Source organism: Narcine bancroftii, chromosome 14 (assembly GCF_036971445.1).
Source record: "Narcine bancroftii isolate sNarBan1 chromosome 14, sNarBan1.hap1, whole genome shotgun sequence".
NCBI lineage: Eukaryota > Metazoa > Chordata > Chondrichthyes > Torpediniformes > Narcinidae > Narcine > Narcine bancroftii.
In genome coordinates, this window is record NC_091482.1 from 36,376,259 (window position 1) to 36,396,435 (window position 20,177).

At 43.3% G+C, this 20,177-nt stretch overlaps 1 protein-coding gene across 8 annotated transcripts in view; it reads left to right on the forward strand.

Annotated features, from left to right (window-relative positions):
- Nucleotides 1-17,978, forward strand: part of LOC138749390 (cytochrome P450 2D4-like) — a 62,032-nt gene extending 44,054 nt beyond the window's left edge. For 6 of the 8 annotated variants that reach the window (XM_069910656.1, XM_069910652.1, XM_069910658.1 and 3 more), the window contains 5 exons: nucleotides 6,351-6,524; nucleotides 7,833-7,974; nucleotides 9,001-9,188; nucleotides 11,524-11,665; nucleotides 16,253-17,978. In XM_069910656.1, the coding sequence (XP_069766757.1) occupies nucleotides 6,351-6,524; nucleotides 7,833-7,974; nucleotides 9,001-9,188; nucleotides 11,524-11,665; nucleotides 16,253-16,434 (828 nt within the window). In that variant the 3' untranslated portion in view covers nucleotides 16,435-17,978. Of the gene's footprint in view, nucleotides 1-6,350; nucleotides 6,525-7,832; nucleotides 7,975-9,000; nucleotides 9,189-11,523; nucleotides 11,666-12,976; nucleotides 13,091-16,252 lie in introns of all 8 variants that reach the window. The other 2 variants (XM_069910653.1, XM_069910655.1) reach the window with 2 other exon arrangements.
- The last annotated feature ends 2,199 nt before the right edge of the window (nucleotides 17,979-20,177 follow it).

Consider the following 20,177-nt stretch of genomic DNA (forward strand, 5'->3'; position numbering starts at 1 on the left):
TACATGGATGGAAGATGACAGGAGGGTTATGGATTGGGTGCAGGTCAGTAGGATTTGAGGAATGATTTTTCAGCACACACTAGAAGGGCTGAATGGCCACTTTTCTGTGGTGTAATGTTCTATAGTTTCTTTGGCTCTATCTCCCATTTAACTGAAGCTTTGTAGATGTTCTTCAGATAGTCGTTCCTGGCAGCTGGACTTCAGTCCCATGGCATCCTTGATCCATGATGCTCTTTAAATGCTCTCCTCTGCTTCAGGTCGGCCATCGAGGGCCAATTCTCCTGGAATTTTGTTATCATCTACTGACTGAGCCTCGCACGAGTAAAATATTGTTGTCCTTATGCCATTCGAACCAGTCTCTCACTCTAACTCAGCCTTCTGCACCGTTTTTTATTCTGCCGTAGTTATGTATGCAAAGACTTGCCAAACAAATCTCTTCCCTGAATAATAAGCATTAACTTAGAGCTTGAATAGTCTGAAAACACTGACACCTTGGTCTCCATCCTTCTGCGGAATTTTGCTTCACTGGTACCCCCTCTCTCCTCATAAAACACACTTATTTTGTCAATTTTCCAGTCCAAAAATGTCAACTGTTTTTTTTTCTCCCCTTTTTTTTTTACCTTTCATAAATGTTTATTTAAAAAAAACATTGAACATTCTCCCAGTTTGAGGAAAGCAAATAAAGTCATTTGGCAATTTTTTTTTTTAAATTTTTTATTTTTCACACCATAAATCACAATAGCCATGATATACACTTTTTCTTTTCCACACATTTACAGTGACTTTTTCTCCCTCCCCCCTCCCTCCTCCCAAGCCACCCCCCACCCCCCCCCCCCTCTCATCCATTTTAGGTATACAATCTAGGTTGCATTAATTCAGTCAGCCAATGTTGTCATTCAACAAAAATACACCAGAAATTCTACTGAGTCCATTCTTTTCTTTTCTTCTCCTGCCATCAACTTAGGTAATGTTTGTTCCCGGTAGGTTTTCGCTATTGTATTTAATGTAAGGCTCCCATACTTGTTTGAATATTTCAATATTATTTCTTAAACTATATGTTATTTTTTCTAATGGAATACATTTATTCATTTCTATATACCATTGTTGTATTTTCAAATTATCTTCCAATTTCCAGGTTGACATAATACATTTTTTTGCTACGGCTAGGGCTATCTTGACAAATCTTTTTTGTGCATCTTCCAAGTCAATTCCAAATTCTTTATTTTTTATGTTACTTAGGAGAAAGATCTCTGGATTCTTTGGTATATTGTTTTCTGTTATTTTATTTAATATCTGATTGAGATCATCCCAAAATTTTTCTACTCTCTCACATGTCCAGATTGCATGAATTGTTGTTCCCCTTTCTTTTTTACATCGAAAACATCTATCAGATACTGTTGGGTCCCATTTATTTAACTTTTGCGGTGTAATGTATAGTCTGTGTAACCAATTATATTGTATCATACGCAGCCTCGTATTTATTGTATTTCTCATCGTTCCAGAACATAATTTCTCCCATGTTTCCTTTTTTATCTTTATATTTAAATCTTGTTCCCATTTTTGTTTAGTTTTACCATTTGTTTCCTCATTCTCCTTTTCTTGCAGTTTGATATACATATTTGTTATAAATCTTTTGATTAACATTGTATCTGTAATCACATATTCAAGGTTACTTCCCTCTGGTAAACTCAAATTGCTTCCTAATTTATCTTTCAAGTAGGATCTCAGTTGGTAATATGCCAGCGCTGTATCTCCAGTTATATTGTACTTATCTCTCATTTGTTCAAAGGATAAGAATCTACTTCCTGAAAAACAATTTTCTATTCTTTTAATCCCTTTTTTTTCCCATTTTCTAAAGGACAGGTTGTCTATTGTAAAAGGGAGTAGCTTATTTTGCGTCAATATTAGTTTTGGTATTTGATAATTTTTTTTATTTCTTTCTACATGAATCTTCTTCCATATATTGAGGAGATGGTGTAATACTGGAGAAGTTCTATGTTGTACCAATTTTTCGTCCCATTTATATAATATGTGTTCAGGTATCTTTTCCCCTATTTTATCTAATTCTAGTCTCGTCCAGTCTGGTTTTTCCCTTGTTTGATAAAAATCTGATAGGTACCTTAATTGTGCGGCTCTATAATAATTTTTGAAGTTTGGCAATTGTAAGCCTCCTTGTTTATACCATTCTGTTAATTTATCTAGTGCTATCCTCGGTTTCCCCCCTCTCCATAAAAATCTCCTTATTATTTTCTTTAACTCTTTGAAGAATTTTTCTGTCAGTTGTATTGGCAATGCCTGAAATAAGTATAGTATCCTTGGAAAAATGTTCATTTTAATACAGTTTATCCTTCCTATCAGTGTTAGTGGTAGCTCTTTCCAATGCTCTAAATCGTCCTGTAATTTTTTCATTAGTGGATTGTAATTGAGTTTATATAATTGGCCTAGATTTTTGTTTATTTGCACACCTAGGTATCTTATTGCCTGCATTTGCCATCTGAATGGGGATTCCTCCTTAAATTTTGAGAAATCCGCGTTATTCATAGGCATTGCTTCACTTTTATTTACGTTTATCTTGTATCCCGACACTTCTCCATATTCCTTCAATTTCTTATATAGTTCTTTTATTGATAGTTCTGGTTCTGTTAAGTACACTATTACATCATCCCCAAATAGACTGATTTTATATTCCCTGTCTTTTATTTTTATTCCTTTTATATTATTATCTATTCTTATCGATTCTGCTAGTGGTTCTATAGCTAGCGCAAACAATAATGGTGATAGTGGGCATCCCTGCCGCGTTGACCTGCTTAAGTTAAATTGCTTTGATACATGTCCATTTACTGTCACTTTCGCTAACGGTCCCTCATATAATGCTTTAATCCAATTAATATACTTCTCCGGTAAACTGAATTTTTGCAATTCTTTGAACAAGTAATTCCATTCTACTCTGTCGAAGGCCTTCTCTGCGTCTAAAGCAACTGATACTGCCGGTGCTTTATTTCCTTCTACTGCATGAATTAAGTTAATAAATTTACAAATATTGTCTGTTGTGCGTCTTTTTTTGATAAATCCAGTTTGGTCTAAATTTACCATTTTCGGTACCTGTTCTGCTAATCTGTTTGCTAATAGTTTAGCTATTATCTTATAATCTGTGTTTAGCAGAGATATTGGTCTATATGACGCTGGTGAGAGTGGATCTTTCCCTTGTTTTAGTATCACTGTAATTATTGCTGTTTTACATGAATCTGGTAAGTTTTGTGTCTCATCAATCTGGTTGATTACATCCAGGAGGGGCGGTATTATTAGATCTTTAAATGTTTTGTAGAATTCTATTGGGAGTCCATCCTCTCCTGGTGTCTTATTATTTGGTAAATTTTTTATTATCTCTTGTATTTCTACTGTTCCAAATGGTTCTGTTAATTTATTTTGTTCCTCTATTTGTAGTTTTGGTAGTTCAATTTTAGTCAAAAATTCATCTATTTTCCCTTCTTTCCCTTCGTTTTCAGTTCGGTATAATTGTTCATAGAATTCTCTGAAGTTTTCCTTAATTTCTTTTGGATTATATGTAATTTGTTTGTCTTTTTTCCTTGTTGCCAATACCATTTTCTTAGTTTGCTCTGTCTTAAGCTGCCATGCTAAGATTTTGTGTGTTTTTTCACCTAGTTCATAATATTTCTGTTTTGTCTTCATTATATTCTTCTCCACCTTATATGTTTGTAATGTTTCATATTTTATTTTTTTATCCGCCAATTCTCTTCTTTTGGTTGTGTCTTCCTTTATTGCTAATTTTTTTTCTATGTTTATTATTTCCCTTTCCAACTGCTCTGTTTCCTGATTATAGTCCTTCTTCATCTTGGTTGCATAACTTATTATTTGTCCTCTAATGAATGCTTTCATTGCGTCCCATAGTATAAACTTATCTTCCACTGATTCCGTATTTACTTCAAAGTACATTTTTAATTGTTTTTCAATAAATTCTCTAAAATCCTGTCTTTTAAGTAGCATGGGGTTTAATCTCCTCCATCAGCCAGCTCCCCACCATGACTACCAGCCCCCCCACATCTCCATCAGGCACACAAAACTCAAAACGGTCAACCAGTTTACCTATCTCGGCTGCACCATTTCATCAGATGCAAGGATCGACAATGAGATAGACAACAGACTCGCCAAGGCAAATAGCGCCTTTGGAAGACTACACAAAAGAGTCTGGAAAAACAACCAACTGAAAAACCTCACAAAGATAAGCGTATACAGAGCCGTTGTCATACCCACACTCCTGTTCGGCTCCGAATCATGGGTCCTCTACCGGCACCACCTACGGCTCCTAGAACGCTTCCACCAGCGTTGTCTCCGCTCCATCCTCAACATCCATTGGAGCGCTTACACCCCTAACGTCGAAGTACTTGAGATGGCAGAGATCGACAGCATCGAGTCCACGCTGCTGAAGATCCAGCTGCGCTGGATGGGTCACGTCTCCAGAATGGAGGACCATCGCCTTCCCAAGATCGTATTATATGGCGAGCTCTCCACTGGCCACCGTGACAGAGGTGCACCAAAGAAAAGGTACAAGGACTGCCTAAAGAAATCTCTTGGTGCCTGCCACATTGACCACCGCCAGTGGGCTGATAACACCTCAAACCGTGCATCTTGGCGCCTCACAGTTTGGCGGGCAGCAACCTCCTTTGAAGAAGACCGCAGAGCCCACCTCACTGACAAAAGGCAAAGGAGGAAAAACCCAACACCCAACCCCAACCAACCAATTTTCCCTTGCAACCGCTGCAATCGTGTCTGCCTGTTCCGCATCGGACTGGTCAGCCACAAACGAGCCTGCAGCTGACGTGGACTTTTTACCCCCTCCATAAATCTTCGTCCGCGAAGCCAAGCCAAAGAAGAAGAAAGATACATTCTTGGAGGGATGTCCTCTAGCTCTATTGCCAATAACAGGGGTGAGTGGTCCGATAATAGTCTAGCTTTATATTCTGTTTTCCTAACTCTCTCTTGAATGTGGGCTGATAACAGGAATAGGTCTATCCTTGAGTATGTTTTATGTCTAGTCGAGTAGTATGAGTATTCCTTTTCTTTTGGGTTTTGTTTCCTCCATATGTCCACAAGTTTCATTTCTTGCATTGATTTAATTATAAATTTGGTTACTTTGTTCTTCCTGTTAATTTTTTTCCCCGTTTTATCCATATTTGGATCCAAATTCAGATTGAAATCCCCTCCTATTAGTATGTTCCCTTGCGTATTAGCTACCTTCAAAAAGATATCTTGCATAAACTTTTGATCTTCTTCGTTAGGTGAATATATATTAAGTAGATTCCAAAGCTCCGAATATATCTGACATTTTATCATAACATATCTCCCTGCTGGATCTATTATTTCCTCTTCTATTTTAAATGGCACATTTTTGCTAATTAATATAGCCACTCCTCTTGCTTTTGAATTATACGATGCTGCTGTTACATGTCCTACCCAATCTCTCTTTAATTTCTTGTGCTCCAATTCAGTTAAGTGTGTTTCTTGGACAAATGCTATATCTATTTTTTCCTTTTTCAGTAAATTTAGTAGTTTCTTCCTTTTAATTTGGTTATGTATTCCATTAATATTTAGAGTCATATAGTTCAGCGTAGCCATTTTATATTTTGTTTATCTTCTCTTTCCGTTTTTCCATCATTACCTTTCCTCCTTTTCCATTTCTGTTTTCTTATTTTCAACTCTTTACCAGACAACATTCCTACAACATCCAACATTTTCCTTATTCTCTTATTTCTATCTTCTTTATCCCCAACCTCCCCTTCCCCTCCTGAGTTGTCCTTTTTCCCTTGTCGGACAACCACATCTCCCCTCTCCATTTGGATTTGCGAATCCACTCGCAAGCGTCAACTGATTTTTTTCTCTCCTGATGCCAAGTGTTTCCGAATTTTCTGTTTATATGACAGATTTCTCGAGCAGCTGCAATTTTTTGAAACAGTGAGCAACGTTTTACATGTTTATCTTCTCTTCCTTTAAGTTTCCAGTTTGTCACAGGTTGGTGTAATATAGAACCACCCTCTTCTTGTTGGGGACCTCCGAGCGATGGTGATCCGAGTTTATCGTGTTTTCTATCAGCCTCTCGCCTCAAAGCTTTAGAAGGGAAAAACAAAAAATAACGCTTAGATGCCAAATATTTCAAATATTCAGCATACTAGAAATACTCTAGAAGGCCCAAGGAAATGCGGATTTTCAGTATTTCTCATATGAACAGTGCGTGAATTTTCAGCAAATTCAGAAAGAGGTTGGACAGAAATATTTTGGACTAGAGCCCCAGCATTTTCAGAATTTCTTGTCTACCACCTCTCTTTTTTTTCCAGTTGCTGAACGTGTTACCATTTATTTCTCATTTCCCGGGTCCACACCATAAAATATTTAAAAACCAAATCAAGATCGTTCACTTTTTACAAGAAGTAGTCGCGGAGCATAAAGTATCATTGAACGAACATGAGCCCAGGGATTTCATCGATGCCTTCCTCGCAGAGCAGAAAAAGGTATGTGATGGGAAGTTGCAAGTTTCTGATGAGGGTCTTTAACATTAACTCTGTTTCCCTCTGCGCAGATGAACTGACCTGCTCAATGGTTCAATTTATTGTCATAGTAATAAAACGGTATGATATTACATTAAATTTCTGTTTGCCTGCTGCAAGGCAGACAGATTCACCACTGGCAAGAATTGCCTAAGCGCCTCTTTCAGATTTATAGTCAGAGGAAGAGAAGCAAAAGGGAGTGTCCCCCCCCCCTGCCAGAGTCACCGAGCGTCCGTAGATTTGCCTACATTGCTACCGCAGTCATATTGAATACAGTTCAAGCCCTTGGCAACCAGATTTGAACCCCGACACAGTCAGGAACATTTCAGTGCCATTGGCACCTCCTTGCATCCTGGTTCTTTGGTACCCCTCCAGCCAGTTCGAGTTGGGTCTCCAGCAGCCGCAGCCCGGCACGAATCTCCTGACAGGTCTCCAGCATCCCACTGCTTCCGCGGGTTCCCCACCTCGAGTCGCCAGCAGCCCACCGCACGCACTCGTCCCTCAGCGGCAGAGCCCCCTCACCGGTCTGCCACCATAGTCACCATCCCTGCAGTTCATCGCCTCCACTGCTCTTTCCCAGACGAGGGTGATCCTCGTATCCTCTTGTGCCCTGCTCCAGTCTTCCACTTCCCCAGAGCATACAGCCCCTCGTGACTGCTGTCAATTAATAGGTGCCACCATCATGGGTGCAGTTCGTGGTCGCAGGATTTCAAATATTGACCTCAGTTTTTCAAGTGATTTCTGGTTTTATTTCAGATTTTCTGCAGCTGCAGTATCTTCTGATTTTCATTGCAAGTTCTAAAGTCCAGTGGCATTAAATGTTTGTGGGCAACCTGCTGTTGTGTGGGCTGGGATGGTGAGATGATGATCAGCCTTGGGTATTTTGTTTGATCTTGCTTCAACCTATCTCCCTGCCCCACCTCTCCCCGGGCTGAGACACAGAGGCTGGACCTGGCCAGTGATTTGTCATGGTCCCCGCTGAACACATGCTGAGTCACCAGAAGTGACGAGCCATGTGTTAAACACTGATGATACCCGGAGGAAAGCAGTGCAGCAGCTGAACCTATAATGAGCTGGTTGCTCAGGTGTGGGGGAGGCCTTCACTCCCTTTGTAGCAGCCACCCAGACCCAGTCCACTGTGGCAGGAGAGCCTGTAGCAGAGGAACGTGCCCCATTGATTCAGGTTTGGTGGGAAAACCTCTCCCACTCCAGATCTCTGCTCCAGAACATGTTGTGCTCACTCACAATGTATTTCCCATTTTAATTATTTAGAGAAAGGACGACCCCACAACAAGTTTCCTGGAGTCGGGTATAATCAATACGGTCCTTGACCTGTTTTCTGCAGGCACGGAGACCAGCTCCACCACCCTCTGCTGGGCCTTGCTCTTCATGGTGCTCTATCCAGATGTGCAGTGTAAGTAGCACCAGTTATTTCTGTGTCTGAGTTAGATCATGTGATCAGAGACAAACTCCCTCATTCAACTTGATTGTTGTCAGCAGAATGCCTTCTATTGGAGTCATCCACCACAAGAACAGGCCCATTGTGTTTATTCTACCCATCAACCATCCACTTACACCAACCCTACTGTATTCTCCCCGCATTCTCATCAACTCCCCCCCTCCCATGGATACTGCCCCTCACCTATACACTGGGGCAATTTATAGTGGCTAATTAAACTCACAATGCACACTTCTTTGTGGTGTTGGAAAAACCAGAGCAACTGGAGGAAGCCCATGAGGTCACGGGAAGAGCGTGCAAACTCCACAGAGAGAGCACTGGGTGTTGGGATTGAACCTGGGTCTCAGTAGATGTGAAGCCTCTTCTCTGTTCCGATTAAATGTGAGAAACAGAACTGCACATCTTCGCCATAGATCCCTTCGAGTTTTCTAGGAGTGGCTGCTGTGCAAGAATATAAACAGCGATGCTGAATTGTGAACATGAGGTGGCCACCATCTGGAACGTAGATGAGATGGCATCATCTGGCATGGGATGGTCATGGATTCTGCAATAATGCAGAGAAATGAATTGTGTTTGAAGTTTAAACAATTTCTCAGTCAGCCTCTCTTAGGAAAAGAGCCTTCATCATGGACCGTTGCAAGGAACACCTTGAACCTGGACATGGTAATGATCTTGAGATTCAAAGTGTCCCCTTGTAATTTGGATCGAGGACTCCCTCCAACTGCTGTGCTGGTTCACTGGGGGGAGTGTATTTGAAGGCCCTGTCCACCTTCTATTTCAAAAGAGTATGGGAGTGATCCCTGAATCTGTGGTGGAAGTGACACTTTCTTGTTTGCAAGTTGATATCCTGCATGTCAAAAGCAATTTTCTTTGGAGTCATGAAAGATGTCCAAGAAATTGTCAATCAAAATGCTAAATATTGACCCAGGTCAGACAGCACCTGAGTGTTTCCCAAAATTGGTTCTTGTTTTCTCCCTGCAGCCCAGGTCCACGAGGAGATTGACAGAGTTATTGGGAAGGAAGGAAAGCCAAAGTTGGAAGACCGTGAGGAGATGCCATTCACGAATGCCGTTATCCATGAATCCCAACGTTTAAGGAATATCGCTCCAATTTCACTGCCTCACCAAACGTACAGAGATACCACGATCATGGGTTACACCATCCCTAAGGTATGGTCTGGAGTTAATCTTGGATATGCAGCCACCTCTACTACCTAAGAGATAGGAGGAATAATTGGGCTTGAAACTTGTTCTGACCTTCAGCAAGATCAGGGCAAATCTAATCTTGACCTCACTTCCTTTTTTTTTCTTTTTTTGTATCCCATTAGAGAGAATAACGTATAATTTATAGAAACAATCAGAAAAACTTGATAAGATTTGGAAACCCTGACATGGATTTTATTGCTACGACTTTGCCTGCAGCATCCACCACACCCCACCCAACCCGCCCTAATTATGGGTTAAGATTGTTATGTAAACTGCAATTAATTAATTAAAAGATATAGGTTTATTAGACAGTGTTTTTTCTTTATTTTCCTACTTTTTTGGGGAGGGAGCGAGATGAGTAGGGGAGAAAATATATTAAAATATTACTTTTGTGTTTTAGTTTTTAATTATTCTTATGTTATTGATAAATACTGTATATGATTTGATACAAATGAAAAATAAAATTTAAAAAAAGACACACAGCACAGTAATGGGGCCTTTCGACTTTCAAGTCCATGCCCCCCGATTTACACTCAATTAACCTACAATCCCCGCACATTAGTAATGTTTTGAAGGGTGGTTGGAAACCGGAGCCCCCGGGGAAAACCCACGCAAACACAGGGAGAACGTACACACTTCTTACAGACAGCGCGGGATTCGAACCCGGATTTTGACCTCACTTCTGAGTGAAGCAAGAAAGTTTGCAGATGCTGGGGTCAAGGGTGATGTGTAAATGTGCTGGAGAAATCCAGCAGTTCAAGCAGCATCTAAGGGTAACTAACATTTGGTACCTTGGCCCTACGATAGGGATAAGCAAGACACAGGCAGGTTCCTGAATAAAGAAGGTCAGGGGGTGGGGATGGTAGAGGAGGGGGAAGAGAGGAAAGGAGGGAGGATGGGGCAACCTGTACTTTGGAGGAACAGAACATTTGTATTCAATCTGGGCAATTTGCAGCCAGATGGCATTAACATTTCCTTTAGCCTCCTCCTCTGTGTCTCTCTCTTCCTGCCCATTTCTCAAACTTCTCACCCATTTCCCTTCCTTCTATCAGAGAGCTCCCACATAACCTCAGCTTTTCTGCCCTCCCACTGGTATCCACCTCCAATCTTACCCATCAGCCTGTGCTCCTCCCTCACCTCTTCCTGCCTCCTCTCCTCCACCTGGTTTTGTTCCTACCTGACAAAGGTTACCCTTCTGAGTTGCCTTCGTTCCCCAGTCTCTCTCTCCCTCTGACTCAACTGCCCTGCTTATGTCTCCCTCCCTTGCCCCCTTTCCCCTTAGTTCACTTTCTTGCCTCGTGGCCCCATCCTTTAACTGTACCCCCTTTTCTACTTCCCCTCTCCCACCACACCTCAACATTCTAGCAGGTGGCTGTGATGCCTTTGCACACCCTGACCTCTTCAGGGCAACTCCCTGAGTGTTGACTGCTCTCCCAGCCTTGACACTGAAGCCAAGAGCCCAACACAGAACTCCCCAACCCCCTCCCAAAGAAATCCCAGCAGAGAGAGAGAGTGACCATCAGCCAATGAGCAACCACTAAAAGGAATTCTCTGAGGAAGGATAGTCTGGCCTTGGAGGCAGTGCAGAGGAGGTTAACCAGGCTGAGTCCAGAGATGAGGGGGTTAGTCTATGAGGAGAGATTGAGCTGCTGGGGACTATACTCGCTGGAATTCGAAGGATGAGATGGGATCCTGTAGAAACAAAATTATGAAAGGGATGGAGAGTTGTTTCCACTGGTAGGTGAGACCAGAACTCGGTGACATGGGGGAGTAGATTTAAGATGGACAAGAGGAGGAACTGCTTTTCCAGGAGTGTAATATATCTGTGATATTCTGTGCCCAGGGAAGGAGCAGGGTTGAACGTATTCAAGAGTTAGATAGTTGGGGAATTAAGGGTTATGGGGAGAAGACAGGTTGGAGGAGCTGAATCAATGGCCAGATCAGCCATGATCTCAGAATGGAGGAGCAGGCTTGATGGGGCAGGTAATCTCTCCAATTTCTTATCTTCTTGTCAGCTTATTACATGTAGCCATGGGTTCCTTGGGTTGTTTCTAGGTGGGGTGATGGTGGGAGCAATTCTATAATTTTTATGATCGAATGGACCAAGAACACACAGGCCCAGAGAACTAAGGTGCAGCGCTAGGCCTCAGTGACCTGTGATGAGGCTTCAATACCATTGGATCACAATGGGGGGGGGGGAAACAAGAACTATTGTCCATGACAATATTCACAATCGAAATATATCTCCTCATTGCCTTGGATGGTTGTTACAAATACATTCTCCTTAAATGACTTCTAGGGAACAGCCATCATCCCAAACCTTACCTCGGCCTTGTTTGATGAAGACATTTGGATGACGCCACATGAGTTTAATCCAGGACACTTCCTCAACTCGGATGGGAACTTTGTGAAGCCAGAAGCCTTCATCCCGTTCTCTGCAGGTAACGTAGGGTCCATGGCCCGTACAAAAGGAGGGAGCTGTAGTTGTCCACTTCTTTTTTGGAGGAAAGAAGTGAGGCAGGAGATCCATTGACATCCTGGTCAGGATTGCCCATGAGTTCTCGCTGTTGCATGGAAAGGCTGGGAATTTTCCTCCTGGTGGTTAAGGGGCTGAGGGGGAACCTTGTAGAGGTTTATAAAACTAAGTGGATAATAAAAAGTAGATAAACGTTGTCTTTTTTCTAGGAATCTATAACTAGAGGAGATAGATTTAATATGAGAAGGGAAATGTTTTTTCACGCAAATCTTTGACAGAGAGGATGTTCGGTATATGGAATGAGCTTCCAAAGGTTGAGATAGGTACAAATGTTATGTTAAAAAGACACCGATTCACGTATAGGAAAGGTTTAGAAGGATGTCGGCTGATGCAAATGGGCCTTGCTTGGGTAGACAATATGTTTGCCATGTCTAAATTTTGCTGAAGACCCTGTTTCTGTGCTATGAAAATCTATGACTCCACAACTCTATGTATGGGCTGTTGGTATAATAATCGGGGTGGAGGTGGACTGAGTGGAGCAGGTCAAGTACACAGTTGGGGGTGGTTAAGTTAGTTACTCAGAAAAGCTGGGATTCTGGTGGATTTTGGGATGGATGCTGGAGAGTTCATGAAACTCTCTGCTCTTGGGAAGGTATTGTAATGCTCTGTTGAATTTAAGGCATAAACCAACAGTTCTGAACAAATATCTGCAGTTTTGTTGTATGGTCTGAAACGTCAACTATTTCTCTGTCCTTCTGCTGAGGTTTTCCATCATTTTATTTTAATTTTCGTGTTAGGCAGCCAAGGGGCAAAAGCAAAGGAAGTTGTTTTTGATGTGTGATTGTCTTGGGTAAACTTATACCTCTCATTTTGTTCATTTTAGATTGGTCACAGTGTCTGAGCTACCGAAATAAAATAGACACACACCGAGAGCAGTTCAGTTTATACAAGTCTTTATTACTAAATCTAAAGTTGAATTCACACTACAATATGCAAGCCCTTCCCAATTATACTTATCAACGCCTGGACTGGTCCCAACTGCCGAAGCGAGGCAACGACTGCACACTTGTATAGGTTGTCGGGGCGCCGGTAGCAACTTCTCTACCTCCCTCGACCGGGACGTTAGCTGGACTCTAGAAGTTCTTCTTCTTGCTGAGAGATGTTGCCACCTCTTGGAGAGTCTCAAACTTCAGCAGTGGGACCATGGCTTATATTACCCAAAAGTTGTTTACTTCAGATCTTATCTCTTTGAACAAATGATTTAATTATTTTCAAGGTCTCCTGACAGTCTACGACCAACAAAAGACAACTGCATCTCTGGGCCTCATGGTGGAAGTTGGATAATGTCTACTGATTCATATGCATCCCTGGGCCCCATGCTGGAATTTAGGTGTGTCTACTAATTCATATGCAACAAGCAGGTTCTCAGCCTTGGCTGCAAAAGTAAGAAACACGGTTTAAATCTTCCATTACAGAAAGGAATTTTTCATTCTCCCTTTAACGTTGGGAAATGATGGGAGTAAACACCCCAGTGTGTGTTCACAACAAGAGTTGTGTTGTTACACTGTTGCGTCCAAGCTTGGAGAGATCCCATGACTGACCACTACCATTTATAATGAGGATCAAGTTTAGGGGAAATTCCTCATCAAAAGTGGGAATTGATATCTTTCCTCCATGGAATTCAGGGCTTCAGTTCCTGCTGGCACTGGTAGGGTGTTTGTTGTGCTTATGGCTGACTCCGCCTACCGGCTCCACCCCCATCTGCTCACATATAACCCTGGTTTCCTGCCTAAACCCAGAACCTGTCCGAAGACAACTGTGAAACCCTACCCATAGTTATAAGCTAATAAAAGTGTTTGTTCTCCCTCCAGAAGTGAGAGCTTTTATTCACGCTACAATTTTATTAGCTTATTCCCTAAATGATGGAAGCACTATTCAAGCGAGGTTTGCTACTGATAGACGCTCTGAAGTGGCTGAGGAGTTCACATACTGTCTAGACTGCTTCCAGGCCTACCTGGGCATGACCAGAGATGTCTTCCACACCAATGAACTAAGGAGGTCTGCACTCATTGCGAGGGTAGGAACAAAAGGGAATGCAGTCATCAGGGACTGCACTACATATGACGCTGTCATCGAGGCTTTGAAGGCTCAGTGCCTGAGATCACAAAACGAGGTCCTAGCAAGACACCAACTTGCTCTGCATTGCCAATGGCCAGGAGAGACCATCGATGACTACTTGCTGGATCTGTGGACACTTGTCAAGAAGTGCAGTTACGAAGTGGCTACGGGTCATGTTAGTGAGGAAGAACAAATCCGGGACACTCTAGTTGCAGGGTTCACTCAAGGTACATGAGGCAGTGACTGCTCGAGTTGGGAAGGACCTGGCTAGCCACATTGGCTGGCCAAGCTCAGGAACAATGACCTCGAAGCCAGCGAGCTCGCACATTGAAGTAACCCCCTTCCAAGGATCAGTTGCTCCCGCTACCCCAGCCCTAATGGCTCCCGCTTCCCGTGCAAGGAAGCACTCTTACTGCAGCAAGAGCCAGCATCCCTGATCGCGTTGTCAGGCTAAAGACTCCGTGTGTTCCAGCTGTGGCATGAAAGGACTTTGGGTGAGGGTTTTCCCCAAGCCGTTTGCCCTGAATTCATCTGAGCCTACTTGCTGCACTACACGCGACAGAGAGTGGCAGTGGCCATGAGGAAATGATGCAAAAAGACTAGGTGGCCATCTTGCCGCGATCCAATTTCAAACAAACCGCCATCATTGTCAGAGGAGGAAGGAGGGCGGCCATCTTGCTGTGCCACGTGGCCGATGCCATCTTACCCATGCAAGGCAACCCAAGAAGGTGAAGGCCACTCAAGTGAGGAACATGGAGTCTCCTGGGTCCTAGCCTCAATGGTTCTAGATCAGGACAGACCTCACCTGCTCAGCAACTCCATAATGACTGTGAAGGTAAACGGACATTCCATTAAATGCCTAATTGATACGGGCTCTACTGAAAGCTTCATAGACTCACAGACTGCTCAAGAATACAACCTAAAGATGTATCCTTCCAGTTACCGCATATTTCTTGTGTCTCAGTCGCATTCTACGTGTATTCCACAACATTTTATAGTCCATCTGTCATTAAAATGGGGGTTGGGGGTGGGGGTGGTTCTGTAAATTTCGCCTGTATATACTTGATGAATTGTGTTGGGTCTGGACTTCCTGTGTCACCTTAAAAGTGTGACCTTGGAAATGACCAGGTCTTGCCAGGTCTGTGCGGAGTGCAAGCTACACTTCTATCACCCTGCAAAAGCACACCTGATCAAGATATCCAGGCCCTTCAAATGGCTTGATGTCGATTTTAAGGGACTTCTCCTCTCCACAAATGGGAACATTTTCTTCCTCTATCATTGACGAGTACTCCCACTTCGCATTCACCATCCCATGTCCAGACACGTCTACTTTGTCAGCCATAAAGGCCCTAGACTCCATTTTCGCCCTGTTCTGGTATCTCAGCTATATTCATGGTGACCGGGACTCAACCTTAATGAGTGATGAGCTACATCAGTACCTGCTGGCAAGGGGCATCGCATCCAGCAGAACTACTAGCTACAACCCCCAGGGGAACGGGCAGGTTGAAAAGGTCAAACTGGCCCTGAAGTCAAAAGGCCTTCCAGACTCACGCTGGCAGGAAGTCCTCCCTATGGCTCTCCATTCCATCGGTTGCTACTATGTATCACGACCAAAACTACTCCTCACAAGATCCTATTCAATTTTGAAATAAGGTCGACATCAGGAACTACACTCTGAACCTGGCTCACCACTCCTGGTCCACTCCTTCTCAAGAAGCACGTGGGGAGAAGCAAGACCAACCCCCTGGTGGAAAGGGTGAAACTGTTCCATGCCAACCCTATGTACATCTCAAGCAGACATCTCCATCAGCGACCTGGCACCCACTGGGACAGAGAGTCCTTTGCCTCAAGTGCCCTGCGAGCCACAAAGCTCATTCTCGCTGCCCCCACTCAGGGCCTTGGAGGATCCGGATCAGGAGGAAAGTACATCCCCCTCCACCATTGAGCCGGGGACCCTTCCTGCCTCCCCTCCCTCACAAGAGGACCCAAGTAGCCCAAGGTCCCCCAGTGCTAAGATGCTTCACCAATATCTCCAGACCCCCGACCACTTAAATCTGTAAATGTGTAAATAACTGTATATTTTTCAACTTTTTTTTCTGAACCATGTTCTCTGTCTTCATTCACAGACCCTAAATTCTACAGGAAAGGGTGAATGCAGTGAACTGGGATTCACTGGTAGTACCACCCCCCCTCCTGCTCACAGATAACTCTGGCTACCCGCCTAAACCCAGAACCAGGGTTATATGTGGGGTTCAAAGACTACTGTTGAACCCTACCCATAGTTATAAGCTAATAAAAGCATTTGTTCTCCCTCCAGTCATTAGAGCATTTGTTCACGCTACAGACAGCAATACGTGGGAGTCTGTTGCTGTTCAGTTGGTGACCATCTGTCCCTGTGCCAGGACACTAACCATTCTTGTCCCTCTCCCTTCAGGTCATCGTGTGTGTCTGGGGGAGCAACTGGCAAAGACGGAGCTCTTCCTCTTCTTCACGTCCATGCTCCAACGCTTCACGTTCGTGCTTCCAGAAAATGAGCCCAGGCCAAGCTACAGGGAGGCGAAATTTGGAATAACCCTCTGTCCGCTCCCTTACCGTCTCTGTGTTAAGGCCAGATAAGATGGAACATAGAACAGGACAGGACGGGCCCCACAATCCACCTGGCTGGACTGAACATGATTCTCAAATTGTGGAAGTCAGCCCACGCCTCTGAAATGAAATCAGACTACAAAAGAACACACAGCAAAAATATCTCTTCAAAGCGGCAGGTTTTATTATAAATATTCAATTCGTACATGGGAAGTGTCAGGGGATGTCTCAAGCAGGCATCTCCCTGAAGTCTCAGCTCTCACTTCAAAGATACAGATGGTTGTGTAGTGATGTAATGTATTATGCTGACTACTTGCTATTGGTTATGACTGTAGATTGGCTCCCCCTACTGGTATATCAGATAGTGCAACATCCCACTGGTCAGTAGAGGTGGCTTCTTCTGTTAATAAAAGCCTATAGTATGGGCCTTGCTTGTGGTATATCAGGTTTCATACAATTTCAAATTTCAAATGACCCTCTCTTATGTTACATCATTCCATATATGAAAAAATGGTTTCCCAGCCCCGGAACCTGGCGTTTTGGTGCTTACTTTTCATAAGTCAAAATAGAATGATGTAATGTTAATTTTATCTTTGCTTTTCATTGTATTTGTCCTTGCAGAATCTACACAATAGGTGCCTATTCTCAAAACAGGCTTGCGAGGTCGTATTTGCAGTCGACTAACTGTTTTCAGCCATCTTACGTCACACTAAAGGTTTGTGAACCATCTTGTGTTAAAAGCAAAAGGTTTTACATTGAGATACAAGTCAAAAGAATTAAAATATAAGTGAGATATAAATCATTCTTCTACAAAATTAATCTAAAACTCTACTGTGTGCACTTGATCCATATCGCCACAACCGTCCATAAAACACTGCAGCACAAAACAGGCCCTTCGACCCATCTAGTCTGTGCTGAACTTTTGTGCTGAACTACTATTCTGCCTCATACCACTGACCTGCACCCGGAATATATCCCTCTATACCTCTCCTATCATGTCCACATTCTTCTTGTCAAAACTGAGCCTGCGATTCCCAATTCAGCAGGGATCAGGTTCCACACTCCCACCACTCTCTGCGAGGAATTTAAATTTCACATTCATTGTTAGAGGGACACATAGGACATCACAACATACCAGTCATTCTAATATCTCTACCTCTATCACTCTCTCTCTCTCTCTAAAAACAAACAAAACCACCCCCTCACCCACAACAGACCCTTCAATGTGAGCAAAAAAACCCATATATCAGTTAATTACGTACGCTGTGTGATGTGTCAAATTTACAATAAAACAATTAAGAAATTTCCAAACCCAAAATTTCCAAATGAGACAACCACATCTGAACAAACAAAATAACTAACATGCAGATTATATGTGATTTTCTCCATATAAATACAGGATCTTAACTCATTATTGCCAGCATGCCATATTTAATTCCACATTATCTTTCCATGTAATTGCAAAGTTTTCAACAAAATAAGATACAAAGAAATGTACAGAAATAAAGAAAATAAACTGACTGTGCAATTCAGAAATATAAATGTGCAGTAATAAATAATGAACAAAGTACGAATCCTTAAGTCTCTGAATGGGTCTGTTGATTAGGAATCTGATGGTTGAAGGGTAGAAACTCTTCCTGAACCTGGTGACACGAGTCCTGTCGGACCTGTACCTCCTTCCTGAAGACTGAAGCAAGAACAGAGCGTGTCCTGGATGGTGCGGATCCTTGATCCTGGCTGCTGCTCTCTGTCAGCAACGTTCCATGTAAATGTTCGAGATGGGTGGGAAGGATTTTGTCTGTGATATACTGGGCTGTGTCCACTAGGTTTTCTCAGAGGTATTAGTGCCCCCCCCTCTCCCCCCACCCCCCACCAATACCAAGCCTTGATGTAGCTGGTCAGCACATTTTCCACCATCTATTTAGAAGTATGCCAAGGTTTCCAATGTCATATTGAAGCTCTGCAAACTCCTGAGAAAGTAGAGGCGCTGACGGGCTTTCTTCACAATGGCATTAATATGATAGGTCCAAGACATGTCCACTGAGATGGTGACCCCAAAAAGTTTAAGTTGCTCACCCTCTCCACCTTTGATTCCCCCAGTGACCACTGGACTGTACACTTCTGGTTTTCCTTTCCTAAAGTCTATGATCAAGTCCTTGGTAGAGGTGACATTGAGTGAAAAGGTGCCGTTGGTAACCATTCAGCTAAGTTTTCAAGCTAAAAATAAATGGCAGCACTGCTGCTGGTTTGGACCCCGGAGAGCGGAGACAGAGTGCTGCCTCAAAGGATTTGACCTCCCAGTCTTAGTACTGATGACTCCATGTAGGATTTAAATGGCCTGTTAGAGATGTTGTTTTTAAACTGAAATCCTGCCACCATGGGTCGTGGCCAAAATGGTGGTGCTGAGCAAGCGACCAGGAGGGATTGCAGGAAGCAGCAGACCAATGGAGGGCACCAGAAATGGGGGAGAGCTCACCCCATTGAGGGGAAACAGAGGAGACAACCCTAGAGTACAGTAACCGAGGCAGTGGCTGATGAACCCACATAAACTACAGGAAACTTGCGGAGGGGGAAGAGGAGACTGACTGATGTGAACTAGGTATCAGAGCCAGTATTTGAGAGGGTATCGAGGGCAAGAAGAGCTCCAAAGGGCCTTGGGCACTGAAGGCTTCCTGATCGTCAGAGCTTTGGATGTAGGGCTCGAGTTGAGGCCAGGGGAGCACTGGAGGTGAATCCATCGATACTCAGTGAAGGGACGCTCTTTTGCTTCTCATTTTCTCAGACTTTAAGGGGTGGTGGGCCACATTACTGGTGATTCTTTGTCTGGCTTACATCAGGCAGAAGGCATTTTCATGTTCTATTACCTGTTATTTACTATTACAATGAAGAAATTTTGAATCTTGAATCCTATATGGACAAATACGGAGGTGTCATTAGCAAATTTGTATAATGGTGTTGTTCTAGTAATGAGCCAGGCAGACGAATGTGTAAAGTGAGTAGAGCAGATGACTGAGTACACACTGCTGTCATGCTCCAGCACTGATGGATGTTGTGGAGGAGATGCTCTTGCCAATCCACACTGACTGAGGTCTGGAGGTTGGAAATCCAGGATCTAATTACACAGCGGGGTATTGAGGATGAGGTCTTGGAGTTTGCTCATTAGTTTTAAGGGAATCATGGTTTTGAATGGTGAACTGTAGTCAATACAGAGAATCATGATGGTGTTCCAGGATTTTGTGGAAATCCAGTGAGTTGGCATGTGCAGTAGACCGGACGCTGCTGTAGACAAATAGGAATGGATCCATTTTTCTGCCCAGACAGGATCTGAGATGCTTCAGCATCAGCCTCTCAAAACACTGCATCACTTTGGATGTCATTTGGGCATCAGTCCAGCACATCTCCGTAATGTTAATCCCAGCATACAGGCTGCTCGCTAGATGTTCCAGTCCTGAAGCAGGTCAAAACCTGGCCAGCAGGGGCTATTCATGCACTTCAAGACTGCTTTGAGTGCACTGACTGGCACATGTTTAAGGAGGCAGCAACTGATGGTGACAGCATCAATCTGGAGCAGTTTACAGTAACAGTGACCAGCTACATCAGTAAGTGTACCGACAACGTCGCTGTGGCCAAGACCATCGCAACTCGATCAAATCAGAAGCCATGGGTGACTGCGGGGGTGCATGCTCTGCTCAGGAACCGAGGTGCTGCCTTCAGAGCAGGCAACAAGGCAGCCCTAGTGATTGCAAGAGCCAGGCTGCACAAGGCCATCAGAG